Genomic DNA, 15,186 nt, shown 5'->3' on the forward strand with positions numbered 1-15,186 from the left:
AATATGCAACATTTGTCTTTCTGAGCTTGGGCTATTTTGCTTGACAGTGCCGGTGTAAGAAGATGAGAAGGAGAGGAGGTGGGGAGGATGGTTTGTGTTCCAGTTGCAGGGTCACAGTGGAGGGCATACAGATTTTCCCTAATTACAAGGTCACAGATTTAATCAGTGTTTCAAAGTCTGTACTATCCCAAACTTTAAACCCAAGGCTGTTTCCAAGAGAATTAAAGCCTCTACTATGACCAGATATTCGAGAATGGGAAAAATTCAGTAATATCATTATTCAAAGCTTTCCCTTGATATGCCCTACATCAGCAATCGTGTAGATGTCTTATTCAAAAACACAGGCTCTTGGCCTTGCTGAATTATGTTACCTGCACGTAGATTTTCCCAAATATTTGTTCCTAAAATCTCTATGATAGAATTTACTATGCTAATATAACATATCTATGATTTATAATATTTACATGCATCCTAACCATAAATACATAATTTATACTATTTATATGAATACATAATATATACTATTGTGGGCTTCCTGCCCAAATCTGTAAAACAGAACGGAAAGCCAAAGGTGCTGTTTTAAGGTATGTTATATAACTGCAGTTTAGTTGTTTTTGCTGTGATATCAAGACACTCGTAAATTCAGTATTTTTCAGGCAGTCCCTAAGCACACTCCCTATAGGCTCCAGGATTGAGGCAGCTGAAATTTATATCCAGTGCCCGCCCATCCTGCTTCTGTATATCACATTTCCTTGGCCTCCTCTCCCACCATTTCCACAAGTTGGAGTTGTAGAAATAGAGATTAGTTTTTTATAATTTTTTTAACGGTCATTAAAAAAAAAAAGCACTCTAGATGATATTTCCCCCTCTGGGTATTTTCAAATTGATTTGCTCAGTGAAACGACTGTTAATTCCAGATTTTTGTCAAGACATTAAAGGCGAGCTAATCTCAGTCAGTTACTCCCGGGGTCACGATATTTCACTCTCACAATCGCTGTAATGTCCTCAGATTCTCGGTGCGCTCATTGCTCTAGTGGCCGCACTTCCGTCCCGTCAGACAGGAGGGAAGCTCGGGTCCACAAGGATGTCAGGGAAATGCCAACAGACAGTTAGGATAAAATCCTAATTGGCACTTTGTATGGCATTTTAAAGGCATCAAGTTATTCGAGGCTCTTAAGATAATTGTTATTATCTTAAAAGTTTTTTTAAAAAGGAATAAAATTTCCCACAAAGCTGTTAAGTGTAAAGCATTTCCATTTGGACAGGTTTTTTTAGTGGTAGCCTTCATTCCTAAAACATTGCAAATATCCTCTGCAGTAGAACTAGTAAAATGTGTTTCATGGAGGTGTTCCTTGGGGTAGTAGGGCAGCCTCTTTCTCAGTATGTCACAGCACCTTTCAGCATGCATTCTGAATTTGATTCATATAGAATAAGGGACACTTATTAACTTAACATAGCTGGGCACTCAGCCTGTTTTTATTTCTATCAGGCGCATTCCCACCAAGTTACAATGTTGTCTGGTCTTCATCATCATCAGAATCCTTCTCTGCAGGGGATGCTGTGCACTCACTGAGCATCCGGAGTGGTACTGATGTAGTGTGCCCAAGAACCACACCCAAGAAAACATCAAACCATGAGGCTTGCTTCTACTGATTGCTCAGACACGAACCCTAATTCATAAAGATGGAGTAAAATTTCCTAAACTAACCCTAACTTATCCTTTGAATGTTCTCAGAGCTGTGAAGATAGGTGAGTGGCGGCATAAACTCACACTTCACTTTGAGCTAATCGAATAGGTATTAGAAACTGAAGGAGACTAGATTCTTAAAAATAAAATTACTTATACCACATAGTATACTTATATGACTTGCTCTTTCTAACCAAGGAAGTGAAAAATCACATTCATAAACTGGCATATTTCTTTAGTGTGGATTAAAAGAAGCAGAGTGGTGGGCATGTGTCCCGGGCTGTTTGTCTTTCCATATCCATGCCTCATTTACTGGGAGTTGCACAAGACACACCTGGCTTGAGTACCAGAAAGAGGGTGGGGGGGGGATGAGTCTATGAATAGAGGAATCACTGAAGGAGAAACTCCCAGGGGCCCAGACATCTGATCCTGCTAGTCACTTTAGCCCATGTACCCTGCAAGTGTGATTAGCCATGCTCAAAGCTGCCATGAGCTAAGAAAATGGGCACGGATGGAGTTCCTTTGCTTGAGGCAAGGAGGAGTCTTGTGATCCAGTGAAATCAAGATCAGCAGAGAAGTGAGGACTGAATGCCAGTGTCTGTGGGATCCGCACAGAAGGGAGAGGTGATGTTGTGGCCGGCCAGTAGCTCGCAACGAGAACGGTTCGACTGAGATGGCCACTCGAGCTGAAAAGAGAGGAACTAGACGGGGCGAAAGAAGAAATGGAGCCAAGTCTCTGATCAAAGCTCAATTTTACTTGTTCAGACACTCAGTTATAAAGGAAGGGGAAGGGGACCCGATTCCCGCCAAATAACTCGGGGTCCAGTAGCAGGATGAAGATTGTTATCAATGGAAGGGGGCATGTCCTTCCATTAATCAGCTTCCGGGACTGTAGCTAGACTTGGCTTCCTTGGGCTCTGACCAGTTACCCTCTCATGGTTGTCTAGTGTACAGCTTGAATAAACTTCAACAAGATTCTAGACTCCATATTGTCTCAGCATCCTGAGAGCAACTACACACACGCACCACACCTGGGTGTGCAACCATTTTTTAAATACAGAGTTTAATAATAAGAACAATGATTGCATTTTGAAGAAAAAATCAACCATTTACTCAATTTTGTTTTACAAAATTAATCATGGCTAAGAAGGAGAGCAATAATGACTAATGCTGTTATATGGATGTACTTCTGATGGCTTATGAAGTCTCCTTTTCAATGCTTAGATCTTTATGGAAAAGCACTTCCTAGGACAGCGAAGAGGAGGGCAGATTGAAGACCCTTCAAGATGATGCTTAACATCAGGATGTGTGGAATGTCCTTAAAGTTTTACCTATCAGGAGCCCATGATGTCTGTGACTACTGAGAAACTGAATCTAATCCTGGGCAGAAGCCTTGAAGTTCTGACGGTTAACCAATGGTTACCAGATATAACACTGACTCAGGAAGTTAGACTATCGCATTACAATTACACATGGCTGTGCAGCATCCTGAGGTTCTTATTTAAAAACCAGCCTAGGGAACATAAAGTTTGGAAAGAACCCAGAGAAGAGCTTAGAGATTATCAAAGATAAAAGACATAGAGCCTATTGTGAACAATTTAAGTGGAATTGCATGAATCCTTATAGTTTCATAATTTGAAATGATTCATACAGCATAGCTGCATGGAGAAAGGAAGAGCTAATTCCAATCGTTCAAATTATACACATCGCCCAAAACAAACAGCTGAACTTGGCTCTAAACACAAGCTCAGAGCTTGAGCAGGTGTTCTTTGGCTAACCCGTGACTTTTTGTAGCAAGAGCAGAGGGGAAAGAAGTGTATCAACTCACTTAGACTAAGCAAGCAGGGAAGGAGTTGGTTTATACTGATGTTGTCCCCAGGGGATTGGAGAATTGTCTCCCCCGGAGAGTTACAAACACAGGCCAAGCACTCATCTCTCTAACACAGGGATGATTTTTCGCTTGTAGAGTTGCTAAAGAAGTGCCCTGTGTCCTTTCTGAGTCCACCCCTCTGAGTCTGTAGGCTGTAACAGTATCTGAAGACAAGGCCTCTTTGGCAAGGCAAGCCACAGCAACGCAGGCTGTTTCTGACCCATTACTTTTTGACCACATGGAATGATAAATACAGGAATGAGGGTGGGTGAGAATGTTCCCTGCACCATACTGTTGGCATTGCCAAGACAGGGCACACACCCTCATCGCCCAGCATCAGTGGACCGAATCACAGAAGAACCCATCAGCTTGACTTGTAGCTCTCTATTAGATTTTATTAGTCCTATTGTTTTGTGGTGTATATGTGAGAGGTGGAGGGGGAAAAGGGAGGAAGGAAAGGAGAACAAGATGCAGGGGCACGGGGGTGGGGGGTGGGGGAAGGTAAGTAAAAATGAAAAAGGAAACAAGTTTAAAATCATGGGAAAGAACCTTCATAGTTTCTTGAGGTTATACACCGATTTTAATATTGGGCCCTAAAATGCAGCCCCTGATTCTGAGAGTCTTGGGGTCTGGGGCATCTGAGGGTCATTGCCTGATGTTCACAGATAAGGCTGTCTTCTTAGGCAGGTGCTCCACCTCAGTCTCCTGGGGCTGCTTAGTAATGGTGTTGTCTCTCCAGGGATGAGGCTGCAGAGGCGAAGGGCATAGGGGCATCCTTGCTACCGGTACCCATCACTTGGCAGTTGGGTATGCGGTTGCTGATCCGACTTCCACTTCAACACAGAAAGTGGTGAGTGGCGAAAATAAACTCGAAACAAAACGAAGCCCGGGGACGTTCTTCCTTAAGGATTATGCTGAAGTATTTCCAGGGGAGTGATGCTTTCCCCTGAAAAGCAAGAATTTCATCGGAAAATATGAAAGAAAGTATCTTGAGGACTGTGCCATGCAGCTAGAGTCTAAATGTGACAATAGTTTCCCCACAGAAATCCTATTTTATTCATTGTGTGGTCTCGGGTGGCCTGTTTGGGGGGTGGAGGTGGGGGCAGTCAAAGTTGTCTGAGGTTGGCCAAAGAGATATGATATCCAGCCACCTGCTAGCCTATTTACAGATATGGTGAAAATCCGATTTGATTCTTTTTTTTGTTTGTTTTTTTTTTGTTTTTTTTTGTTTTTTCGAGACAGGGTTTCTCTGTGTAGTCCTGGCTGTCCTGGAACTCACTCTGTAGCCCAGGCTGGCCTCGAACTCAGAAATCCGCCTGCCTCTGCCTCCCAAGTGCTGGGATTAAAGGCGTGCGCCACCACGCCCGGCCGATTTGATTCTTTTGAAGTCATTCCTCTCTCTGTGTCTGTCTGTCTGTCTCTCTCCCCTCCCCTTCCCGCCACCACGGATGCTGTTTTCTGTAAGTTGTTTTATTATCTTTAGGGAAAGGAGTCTTAGTCTCCCAAATGCTTTGCGGTACCCTTCCCTAAAAAGTCTTTCCATTGGCTGAGTTGGCCTGAAGGTTAGAAACCATAATCAATACTAAAGCTGGTTGTCTGCAAGGGGCTAATTGATATCCCTTAACAGGAACAGTGTCAGCAATCAATGGAGGAGACACAGCATAGGTAGATTTCCAGCTTTGATTTTGAAAGGGTTTCGGGAATGCCCGGTGATGCGCTCCTCTGCACTCCCTTTGAATGTTAATGTTTTCTTGAGGACGGTTGCAGACTCACTGAGAGGAGGATACTGCCTCTAACTCACTGAAGCAGAATCCTCCGAAGAGTTGCTGAGGCAGAACTGAAATCATGGCTTGCCTCAAAGAAGCAGCTGTATCGGCTGCTAATGACGCCTCAGCACAGAGAGACGATGCTCCTTTAACTCAGGGGTTTTAATGGGAAGTTTCGGAGCCTGAGAGACAACAGCTTAAAGCTGGGTGTGCCATCAGCTGCTCGCAGCTACCTCTCTGTCTCCTGCTTGAACTCAGCCTGGCCGGGAAGAATGGAAACCAGACAGGCTTTTAACTACCTGTAACTGTTTCACCAGGAGATGAACCAAGCCTTTGCCCAGCCAGATCAGGTACTCCGTTGTAACTGTGTCTTTGAGCTAATTAGATGCTTTTCTGTAACTTTGTAATTTATGCATGAGCAGTAATTACAGGTACCTTTTGGGTCTGAGTTCTGAATTGAAATTTGACTGTTAAAGTCTAATTAATCAGCTGCTAGGGAAAGTTAGTTCAAGAAGGTAAAATGTAACGATGGCCCCCTTATAAGAGCACATTTAAGTTTATCATGGTTCTGATACTGCATTTTTAAAAAGTAGGAAAACAGGCTTTTTTTCCCCTGCATAAGCTGTAGTCATTTATTCTTGGAAACTGTTTACTCGTTACAGTGTTACAGTTTCCCCCTTCGTGTGACTTACCCAACCTTCTGAAAAGGTAATAAGAATATTTGGTGTTGTTTACAAGGGCTCACATCTCAGCAACTTCCTAATCGGTGTTGAGCACTAGCTGTCGTAGCCTTTTGGGGCGTCCCCGTGAACATCATCTCTTCTACCACGAAACTCAGGAGGAACGAGACAGAAAACCCAGAGGAACGGGAGGGCTACGGTGTCACTTTACTAATTGTGGCTTCAGTTTGCCCAGTTAAGGTCTGGGTACCGCATGATTCTTGGCTGGGCTACAACCCTGCCTTGCAGTCTCTTTAAAACTCTCTCAGCAGGTGTTAGGGGAAAATGATATTGAGAAAGAAGTAGAGAGGAGACTGGGACTCTGGCAAAAGAGCCATGTCCCCCAATGGCCCAGAGGTAACAGCAGCAGTAACAGACTCCACTCCTAAATCCAAGCAGCTGCAGCTGCAGCCTGACTCTGCAGGGATGAGCAGAAAAGAAACCTTGCACACAGCAGCAGTGTGAAAAAGACTCTGCAGAAACTGCCTGTTGACATTTGGTGCTGACCAGTTTCACAATTTTTTTTTAAATATTGCCTGTGAGTTTTCTAGTATCCTAGAGTATGTTTTTCAAGTGCATACAATAATAATCTCCCTCATCTATCCTGTGAATTTTCAAGCCCTGGTGGCTGTTTGCATTGGAACAGGAAGGCAATGTTTAGAAAAATATATGTATATGTTGCCACATATTTATGTTAACCAAAAAAGTAAATGTGGGACAGGAGGATTTAAAACATATGAAGCATTTCTGAAGTCTCCGGACATTATTACCTGGAGTTGTAGCTGATCACCTGGGCCATGAATTATTTGAATTTATCTGAAACATTTCGCATCACTGTGTATATATGCAACTATGTGGATACTGTTTACTGGCTAATATGCAGGGTTTCAGAAGGATTCACAAGACTCTTCCTATATAGTGTCTTTTCTACAGACACTACACAGGACACTCTCTTAGCTGCATACCCTACTGCTTGAAAAGCTGCTAGTTGTCTGGTCTTACGGAGTTAATGAGGAGGCCCGTATAGAGGGCTCACTCAGAGTTCTAGGGGGTGTTGAACCTGGGATGTTCATCTGCCTGGAGTGAGGGGGTGTGTCAGAGCTACATGGTAGAACTCTCAGCTCTGAGAGTCAGCATATGGCTGAGGCTTTCTCTAACATAAAAGTAGAGACGGAGTTTACTAAGACTCAGCCTCAGGATGTGTTCCTTAGGTCATTGAAAGTCACAGTCCTGTGTCAGTAATCAATGCTAGGGCCATTGCAGAACACTGCAACCCTTGAGGTAAGTTCGTCTCCGCCAGACACTGCAAATTCAGCCCTTCTTACCTAGCCAGCTCCCTTCCTGTTTGTCTAAACAGTTGTCTCACTACTCTGCCAGATAAACATAAATGAAGTACACAGGATCTCTTCATAGGACAAAGTGCCCTGTCAGTGTAAACTAGACAAACTCATGAGTGTTCTTGTTCAATGGACAGACTGTGTTTACGCCTAGTTTTAAAAACATGTCAACTTAAGAAATTAGGTTTCTGACCTAGAAGCATTAAAAACTAGGCGTGCCAATTATGTGGTTCAGAAGCACCTAAAACACAAACAGTGGTGCATTACTCTGCCCAGCAGAGCATTAACAGCTGAGAGATGAGACTTTCAATGCATTCCAACCCGCAGAGTGGAGGAAGGGGAGCGGCTACTCTTTAGGTAACTGGCTGTGCTTTTGTTTGCTACCTTTACACAACACAAACTAGGAATAAACCTCACTTTGCACAAAAGTGGTAAAGAGGGGAAGCATCCTTTCCTACTGTTTATTTATTGAACACCCAGAACATGCCAGGCTGTGCTGCAAAGGACTACAGCTGTCATGCCCACTGCCACCACAGTGCGTTCCAGGAAGGAAGGCATTTGAGACCTAAGTGTGAGGCTTTGGAGTCAGGGGTCTATAAGCCTTTCCACAGGTCGAGGGAACAAATGCCCTGGGCTGAGCGTGTCACTGCCACTTTAAAAAATGAGGTAAGAAATGTGTTGTGGCTCTAAGAGATACTTTGCTCATAGCAAAGTATTTTTCCTTTTTGTGAAATTGCATAATGAGATGCAAATTAGATAAAATGTCCAAGGGCTTGCAGCCTGACAAGGGTGCCTGTTGACATTAATCGTCTCCATGTAAGACATTAGGATTCAGTATATTTTAGAGGACTGAAATTCTTCTTCAAGAGGCAGATTATATAAGAATGACCTTTTCACTAGAAGGGTAGTTGCCTATGTCCGAATGATTGTTTTATTATATTTTGGACCCCACCCATCAGCACCAAAAGCCAGGAAAAACTGAACAGCCAAATAACTACCAGCTTTTCAAACTGTATAAGATCTGTAGTGATTAACATGTCATGGTGGCTTGAACTGTCCGTGATTCTCTGAAAGTTGATCTGTTTCTGAGATCTCATACCTCAGCTCTGTGAATGGGTTGGGTTGTTCATTGATTCGGGTAGCTGGAACCTTGCATTTCGAATTCAGTGTCCTGGACTATAAAGGGGGTCAGACGTACAATCCAGTGTATACCCAAATACCCAATGACCCTAGGTCAGTGTTGCATTCCTTAGGAGCTTGTTGCTTCCTAAGGAAGAAGGTACATACCCTGGATGCTTGTTCTCTGAAGTGTCTGCAGACAGAGTAGGAGGCACTGTCTTTGGTAAAGAAGAGCTGTGAGGGCTTAGCTGGTGATGACCCCGAGAACAGAGATAAAATACATGGGTGGAAAGAGGAGTATGCATTGTGAACAGGACCTGGCGATGATGGAGGTGTTGGGGGTGTTCTAGGTGAACAGGCAAAATCAGAATACTGTCTCCTGGTGTCCCTAGATTCCATCACCTGGGACTTTACTTTGGTCAGTGTGTTGGCTGTTTTAGCAGACATCAAATGAGATTCGACACATGTTCTATTTTAAACAGGAAAATAAATTAATAGCATAGAAGATTCTTTTGCTGTAGCAATACTGCTTGCTCTGTGGTCCAGGAACCATCAGAACATCACATCCCGGGAAGTCAATGGCCCGGCACAAGAGTATCTAGGAGGAGGAACAGTTACATTTAGGATGGACAGGATGCAGTGTATAAGGAGGACAGATGAACAAAAAGAAGGACGCTTTGCAATTAATAAGATGAGAGAGAGAGAGAGAGAGAGAGAGAGAGAGAGAGAGAGAGAGAGAGAGAGAGAGAAGGGGGAGGACAGATAGGTTGCTTACACAGACTGCCAGAGTCATTCAGGATACTTTCCACTCTGTCATTTTCAGAGACTCCATGGAGCTTGACTTGAGAAAAGGGGTATGTTATGTAATTTTTAAAGGTATCTTTTGAATTGAGTCTTGTTGCTTCAGTATTAAAATTAGACTTTATTTCCCAAGCAAACACAATTGAATCTGGCAGAGAGAGAGAGAGGACAGATGCACTACATGATGGGGAAATCCCGCCAGGGCCAGACGCTGCTGTGAGTAACCATGGTCCTTCTTTATACTTAAAATAACTGTCATGTGCTATTAGTAAGACTCTGGGTGATCATGCCAAAACCCTGTTTTCTCAGATGTCTTTGTTCATAAAAAAAAAAGTAAAATAAAAAAGATTTCATTATTGCTGTTCATAAAAGGAAGATTTCATTATTTAGTTAAAAGCACCATTGAACATTTTGTAAGAATAATTTTTTACTGAAACAGGGACATTTTACTTTAAGTTGGGCTTTTAAAATTTTAGGTGCCTGAATATTTGTGCATGGCGGTTGTTAAGCGATGATGCTTACTTCTTCATTCCTTTTTTTTTTTTTTTAAATCTGATTTTTCCCCCTTCCATCTAAGCATGCCGTTGAACATTTTAAATTTGTAAATTGCCAGTGAGCTGATTACAGGTTTCAAAATTAAGCAGCCTCTTGGAGAGATTTCAACCGCTTCTAAATGAATTCGTGAAGTAGTTGGCCTTTGGTCTTTGTCTCGGGGTCTCTCGGTCCCCAGATCCTTGGGGACCCATCCCTTCTCCAGCCATCGTGTATCTATTTGCTCATGGCACCCTGGCTGCTCCCCTTGCCCTTCACTTGCATGTCATGTTGGTCCCACAGGGATCTTTGCCCCACCTTCTGCAGTTCTTTGCTCCTTCATCCCATGCCTTGCATCTCTTCCTGTTCCCAGTGAGGACAGTTCTCACAGAAAAGTTACTACTCATAGGGTAAAGGTGACTTGTTCCTTGCTGAAATATTAACTTAGTAAGAAAGTTTGGTTCTTTCTGACTGAAATATGTTACTTTAGGAAGAATTTGGGCACTGTGGTATGCTGGAAGAGGAGATCTTTGCAATTTATAAAGTGCTATATAAAGTTTTCAAAATTCTTTTGCTTGTATGCTCTTACTGAATTTGTATCGATCTGTTTTTCTAGCACCATCTATATTCAGGCTTCATAAAGTGGGTGTCAGGCTTTATACAAGAATTAACTGGATTTTTGTATCTTGCCTCTTCCTTCCTTCCTTCCTTCCTTCCTTCCTTCCTTCCTTCCTTCCTTCCTTCCTTCTCCCCTCCCTCCCTCCCTCCCTCCCTCCCTACTTCCTTCCTTCCTCCCTCCTTTCCTTCCTCCTTCCTTCCTTCCCTCTTTTCTCCCTCCCTCCTTCCTCCTCTCTCATCCCATCCCTCCTCTCCTTCTCTTTTCCTTTCTTTTCCTTTCTTTTCCTTTCTTTTCCTTTCTTTTCCTTTCTTTTCCTTTCTTTTCCTTTCTTTTCCTTTCTTTTCCTTTCCTTTCCTTTCCTTTCCTTTCCTTTCCTTTCCTTTCCTTTCCTTTCCTTTCCTTTCCTTTCCTTCCTTTCCCTTCCCTTTATTCTTCCTTCTCTTTCCTCCCTTCTTCCTTTCCTTTGCTCCTTTGTTTCTCCATGCATTTGTTCTTTCCTTTCTTTTCCTTCTTTCTTTCCCTCCTTCCTTCCAGCTCACCACCCTCTATCTTCTAGAGATGGGTACTAGGGGTTGGAACAGGGCCTGACATTTACTAGGCTCTCTGCCACTGAACTACATCTTCGACTGCATTTTGCCTTGAAACCAGCAAAGTGGAGTAAAACTACGATTTGAAACTGGTTATTAGGCCATTGCAATAGTTCGGTTGTGGAGAAGTGAAGCACCAGGGTCTCTTAACGGGGAGACTGAAAGGGGTGAGGGGTAGGCAATCTGATGAGGGAATAGGCTACATCCTAGGGATTCCCCTGGGGCATGTCATTGCTGCAGACACTGAATGAACAGAACATCTGCTCATGGTCCTGAGTCATGGGTAGAGCCTAAGAACTATGAAACACTGGTCCAGGGAAAACTGATTGCCATTTGCCCCGTTTGAAGAAGGTCAACAAAAATGGATCCAGTGTCAAGACAGCTCTCATTGCTCAGACACCAGACACCAGCAGTAGGGAAAGGAGGGGTGACCTAAAGAAGGCTTTGCTGCTCTGCTCAGCTGTCTTGTAGCATGGGATTCATCTTCCAGGCTTACGGGTTCTCTCTGGTCGCCCTTGATTTGACTTCACAGGTCCCAGATAGCCTCAACTTTGTGAATGTATATAATTAGTTATCTCTTCTTTTCCTACATTTACTTTTGGGGTTGTACATTGTTTTTATTTGATTTAAAAAAATCTAGAAATGCATACTGAGCTCTGTTGAGAAATGAAAAGAATCTGACTTCTTTTGGGCCAAAGGAAAGCTAGACATAGATTGGGATTCTAGGGAAGAGCAAGGGGAGCAAGGGCCACATAGAGTGGAGCCCATGGGACAAGAAAAGGCAAGTGAGAAAGTGCCAGCAGAGACGTGTGCTCGCCCACCATCAGGTGGCTCTCCCTCATCCCTGCCCTTGGATAATTTATATTTGGAGTGATTAAGTCCAATGTGGATATTTTCAGTGGCTGCAGATGGCCCTAGTCTGTTATGAGAAGGAAATCGCAATGGAGGTGCTAGCTGCTCTCCTGCCCTCTTCTTGAGGCCCAGTGAACACTAACACCCGAAGCTGGAGGATGCTTTAAAAATAAGCAGATTCAGGGCAAACCCAATTCATCACCCTCGCCTATATTTCTAAAGGGCTTATTTGTTTTTAAAATACAGTTAACTTTTATCTCAGCCTTACTTCAAAAGGAGCATGAATCATAAATGAGACAAGTATTCCAGCGTCCAGGAAAAAAAAAATTAAAGTGGTAGAGCTACCAAAGATCCAATACCCTCAAACTGGTGACTTCATCTTCTTGGATGTTGCTAGTTATCCCCTTTGTTAGCCTAGGTTATTTTGAATGGGGATTTTATTTTATATTTGTTGATGTGTCAAGCTACATGCACTCTGTTATTCAGATGACTAACGGTGTACTAAAGGTGATGATGTTCTGAAGTTACCTGAAGAAGGGCTGTAGTGATGGCTAGATCATGCTTTCTCTTTGTACTCAGTGGCTTACTTCCATTGAGCATAGGTTTTCTGGAGTCATGTTAATTTCTATAGCCAGCTACTCTGGTGCATCACAAGCAGTATGTCATATCATGGTCATGTCTAGTATGTATGCTTTTCTTTAAAAAATGTAAATTGACTTAGCACAGTACTTGAATGTTGTAATAGCCTTTGTATATTCTAGGATTTGCCTGTAAAAGCAAATAGCACTATCTAAATGTTTCATTTTTTAACACTAAACTGTAAAATATAACACTAAAATGTAAAACACTGTCTCTGTCTCTCTGACTCTCTGTCTCTCCCTGTGTCTCTGTCTCTCCCTGTGTCTCTGTCTCTCCCTGTGTCTCTGTTTCTCTCTCACTCTGTCTCTGTGTCTCTGTCTCTGTCTCTCTCTCTTTCTCTTCCAATGTAATGATGTTAAGGAAGCCACTGTTCTTTTAACTATAGTTGGTTAAATTCATCCCCCCTTGCTCAATTCTCTAGATTCTTCCCTGGGTCGAGAACTGAACCTGGGCTTTGATTTAAAGAGTAAAGACAAAAACTTCCTTGAAGGTTTAGGAGTCTGTGGTGCCTTCCCCTCCGCTCAGGCAGCAGAAAGCAGACTCTCTCCTTCAGTCCTGTCCGAAGTGAAGCAATATTTTCTTGTCTTTCCTTCCTCTTTGTATACTTTTCAGACATTCGTCTTTATCTCAGTACTGAGAGATATGCAGGCAATTCTGAATGTATACAACACACTGACCTCTCTAAGGTCCCACATTTATTTAGCAGCAAAGAGGAAACCGGACTCCAGAGCCCAAGAGTCCAAAGCTTCCCTGCCAGTTTCTATATTAAACACCCCACCCCCTTTTTGGTCTTAGTTTCCCCTCACTGGAATTGTAGAGGTCCCTGCTTTTGTGACTCTAAGATGTCAAGTGTATCACAGTGCTGGCACACAGCTGCTGTTCAACTTTGATTGGCAACATTATTATAGCGATGTGAGAGTTACATCGTTGGATGGAGTAGGAGTAGTCCTGGGCAGAGAGGTTGCATATTAAGAGCACTCTTAAAAGCCAATGTTGTTTTGCTACTTCTTATCATCTGTGTTGTACTTGAATTTCTTGTCCATCCCTTCTGGTCACAGTTGGCCATTCTAAGGACAATCTGGTCATTTTTGTACAAAGGGGATATATTATTCTCCCTAGTTATACAGAATTAAGCCTCTCTTGTTTAAAGAGAAGTTGGCCGATTGACTGCCTCTGAGAAACTTGCTGTGATTCTAGAAAAGCAGGTCCCATTCTGATAGCTGCTTCCTCTTCTTTCCTTTCTTCCTGAAGATAACTCAGCCCCTCCAGGGAGCAGCCACCATGATCTCTGCAAACTGATGATGGAAGAAAGGGGAAGCAGAAGATACTGTGCTCTGGATTCCCTGGACAATGGATGGAGGACAGCCTGTTCCTTCACCTCTGGTACCCCTTGGGAACGGATCAGATTATAGCATGTCTCTGGAACAGAAAACAACATTCGTTTTCGTGATTCTGTTGTTCATCTTTTTGGGCATCCTCATTGTCAGGTGCTTCCGGATTCTTCTAGACCCATATCGGAGCATGCCAACCTCAACCTGGGCTGATGGGCTTGAAGGGCTGGAGAAAGGGCAGTTTGACCATGCCCTTGCTTAGTGGGGACACAGTAGGCTGCCCTCCCAAGGAGGCAAAGTGCTTTATGTCTGAGCAAAGCTTCCTCTTTGTTAATGTTCTTAACAAATCCAATTTTAACCATGAATGGCCCTAGGATAACAACCCATTGTTTCATAAACCTGCTATTGTGTTAAAGGTGTCTTATTTGAGGATAATGGAAAGTTTCTATTGCTAGACCCCAAGTAGGAAAGTGCAAACATTTGTGTCTACTCAATGAATGTTGTTGAAGATATTGTAAAACCAAGCGCACTAACACTTGCGTAGATGCCGCTGTCAAATGAAGCGCTCTCTGCTCAGAACAGATAGTGAGTAATTAGAGAAGATCGGGTATGAGTCTGAGGACAAGTCATGTCTCTCAATTTTACTTTGTGCTTTGTGCACATTTATGTCCTGGGCAGGGTGAGGAAGCCTGTGTAGAGACGACGTCAAGGGGCTACTTAGTTCTTGCAAAGCAGGGGGCTCCAGGAAGCAGTGGTAGGCTTAGGAAAAATAGTTATTTACCTGGTAACTCTGGATGGGAATGCTATCATTTTCACTACCAGTCCTAATCTCTGTATTCCTATAGCTAACACATTTAAATGCACTGATGTATAATTTGAATCTACTGTACTTACATTTCTGATGGAACTTATGGGGGGTTACAAGCACAACTTCAAGGTTATATTTTTAAAAGAAAGATGATCGCTTATCAAAAAGACTTTGGCTTTAAGAGGAGTATGCATTTTATGTGCATATAGTTACCAAATAAAAACAATCTCAAGATGCAGTAATATGTCCTCTTCTTTTACTGAGATAACGTGATAGTAATGGTGTGTGGTACTGAATGGGTAACATTTTCCCAAAAGACAAAAGAGAGCAGGGAAGTCATCACATTCCCTCCCCTTTCATGAAAGGGGCCTCTGGACCATCCAGCATAGATGTAACCTGTTCTCTAGGGGGATGTAGGAAAGGTGCATATGGACTGTCTAACATAGATGTAGCCTGTTCTATAGGAGATGTAGGAAAGGTGCATATGGACTGTCCAGCATAGATGTAACCTGTTCTATAG

The 15,186-nt window shown here is 42.9% G+C and overlaps 1 protein-coding gene across 2 annotated transcripts; it reads left to right on the plus strand.

Moving 5' to 3' along the window:
- Window positions 1–5,322: 5,322 nt before the first annotated feature.
- On the plus strand, window positions 5,323–14,905 carry Ctxn3 (cortexin 3). 2 transcript variants are annotated; one of them, XM_029471967.1, is made up of 3 exons: window positions 5,355–5,673; window positions 9,433–9,515; window positions 13,779–14,867. In XM_029471967.1, the coding sequence occupies exon 3, from the start codon at window positions 13,878–13,880 to the stop codon at window positions 14,118–14,120; it is 243 nt and encodes an 80-aa protein (XP_029327827.1). In that variant the 5' UTR covers window positions 5,355–5,673; window positions 9,433–9,515; window positions 13,779–13,877; the 3' UTR covers window positions 14,121–14,867. The 2 variants fall into 2 exon arrangements, with proteins under 2 accessions (XP_021006032.1, XP_029327827.1); XM_021150373.1 differs by lacking the exon at window positions 9,433–9,515 and having other exon boundaries at window positions 5,323–5,673; window positions 13,779–14,905.
- Window positions 14,906–15,186: the final 281 nt, after the last annotated feature.

Source organism: Mus caroli, chromosome 18 (genome assembly GCF_900094665.2).
Source record: "Mus caroli chromosome 18, CAROLI_EIJ_v1.1, whole genome shotgun sequence".
NCBI classification, from domain to species: Eukaryota; Metazoa; Chordata; class Mammalia; order Rodentia; family Muridae; genus Mus; species Mus caroli.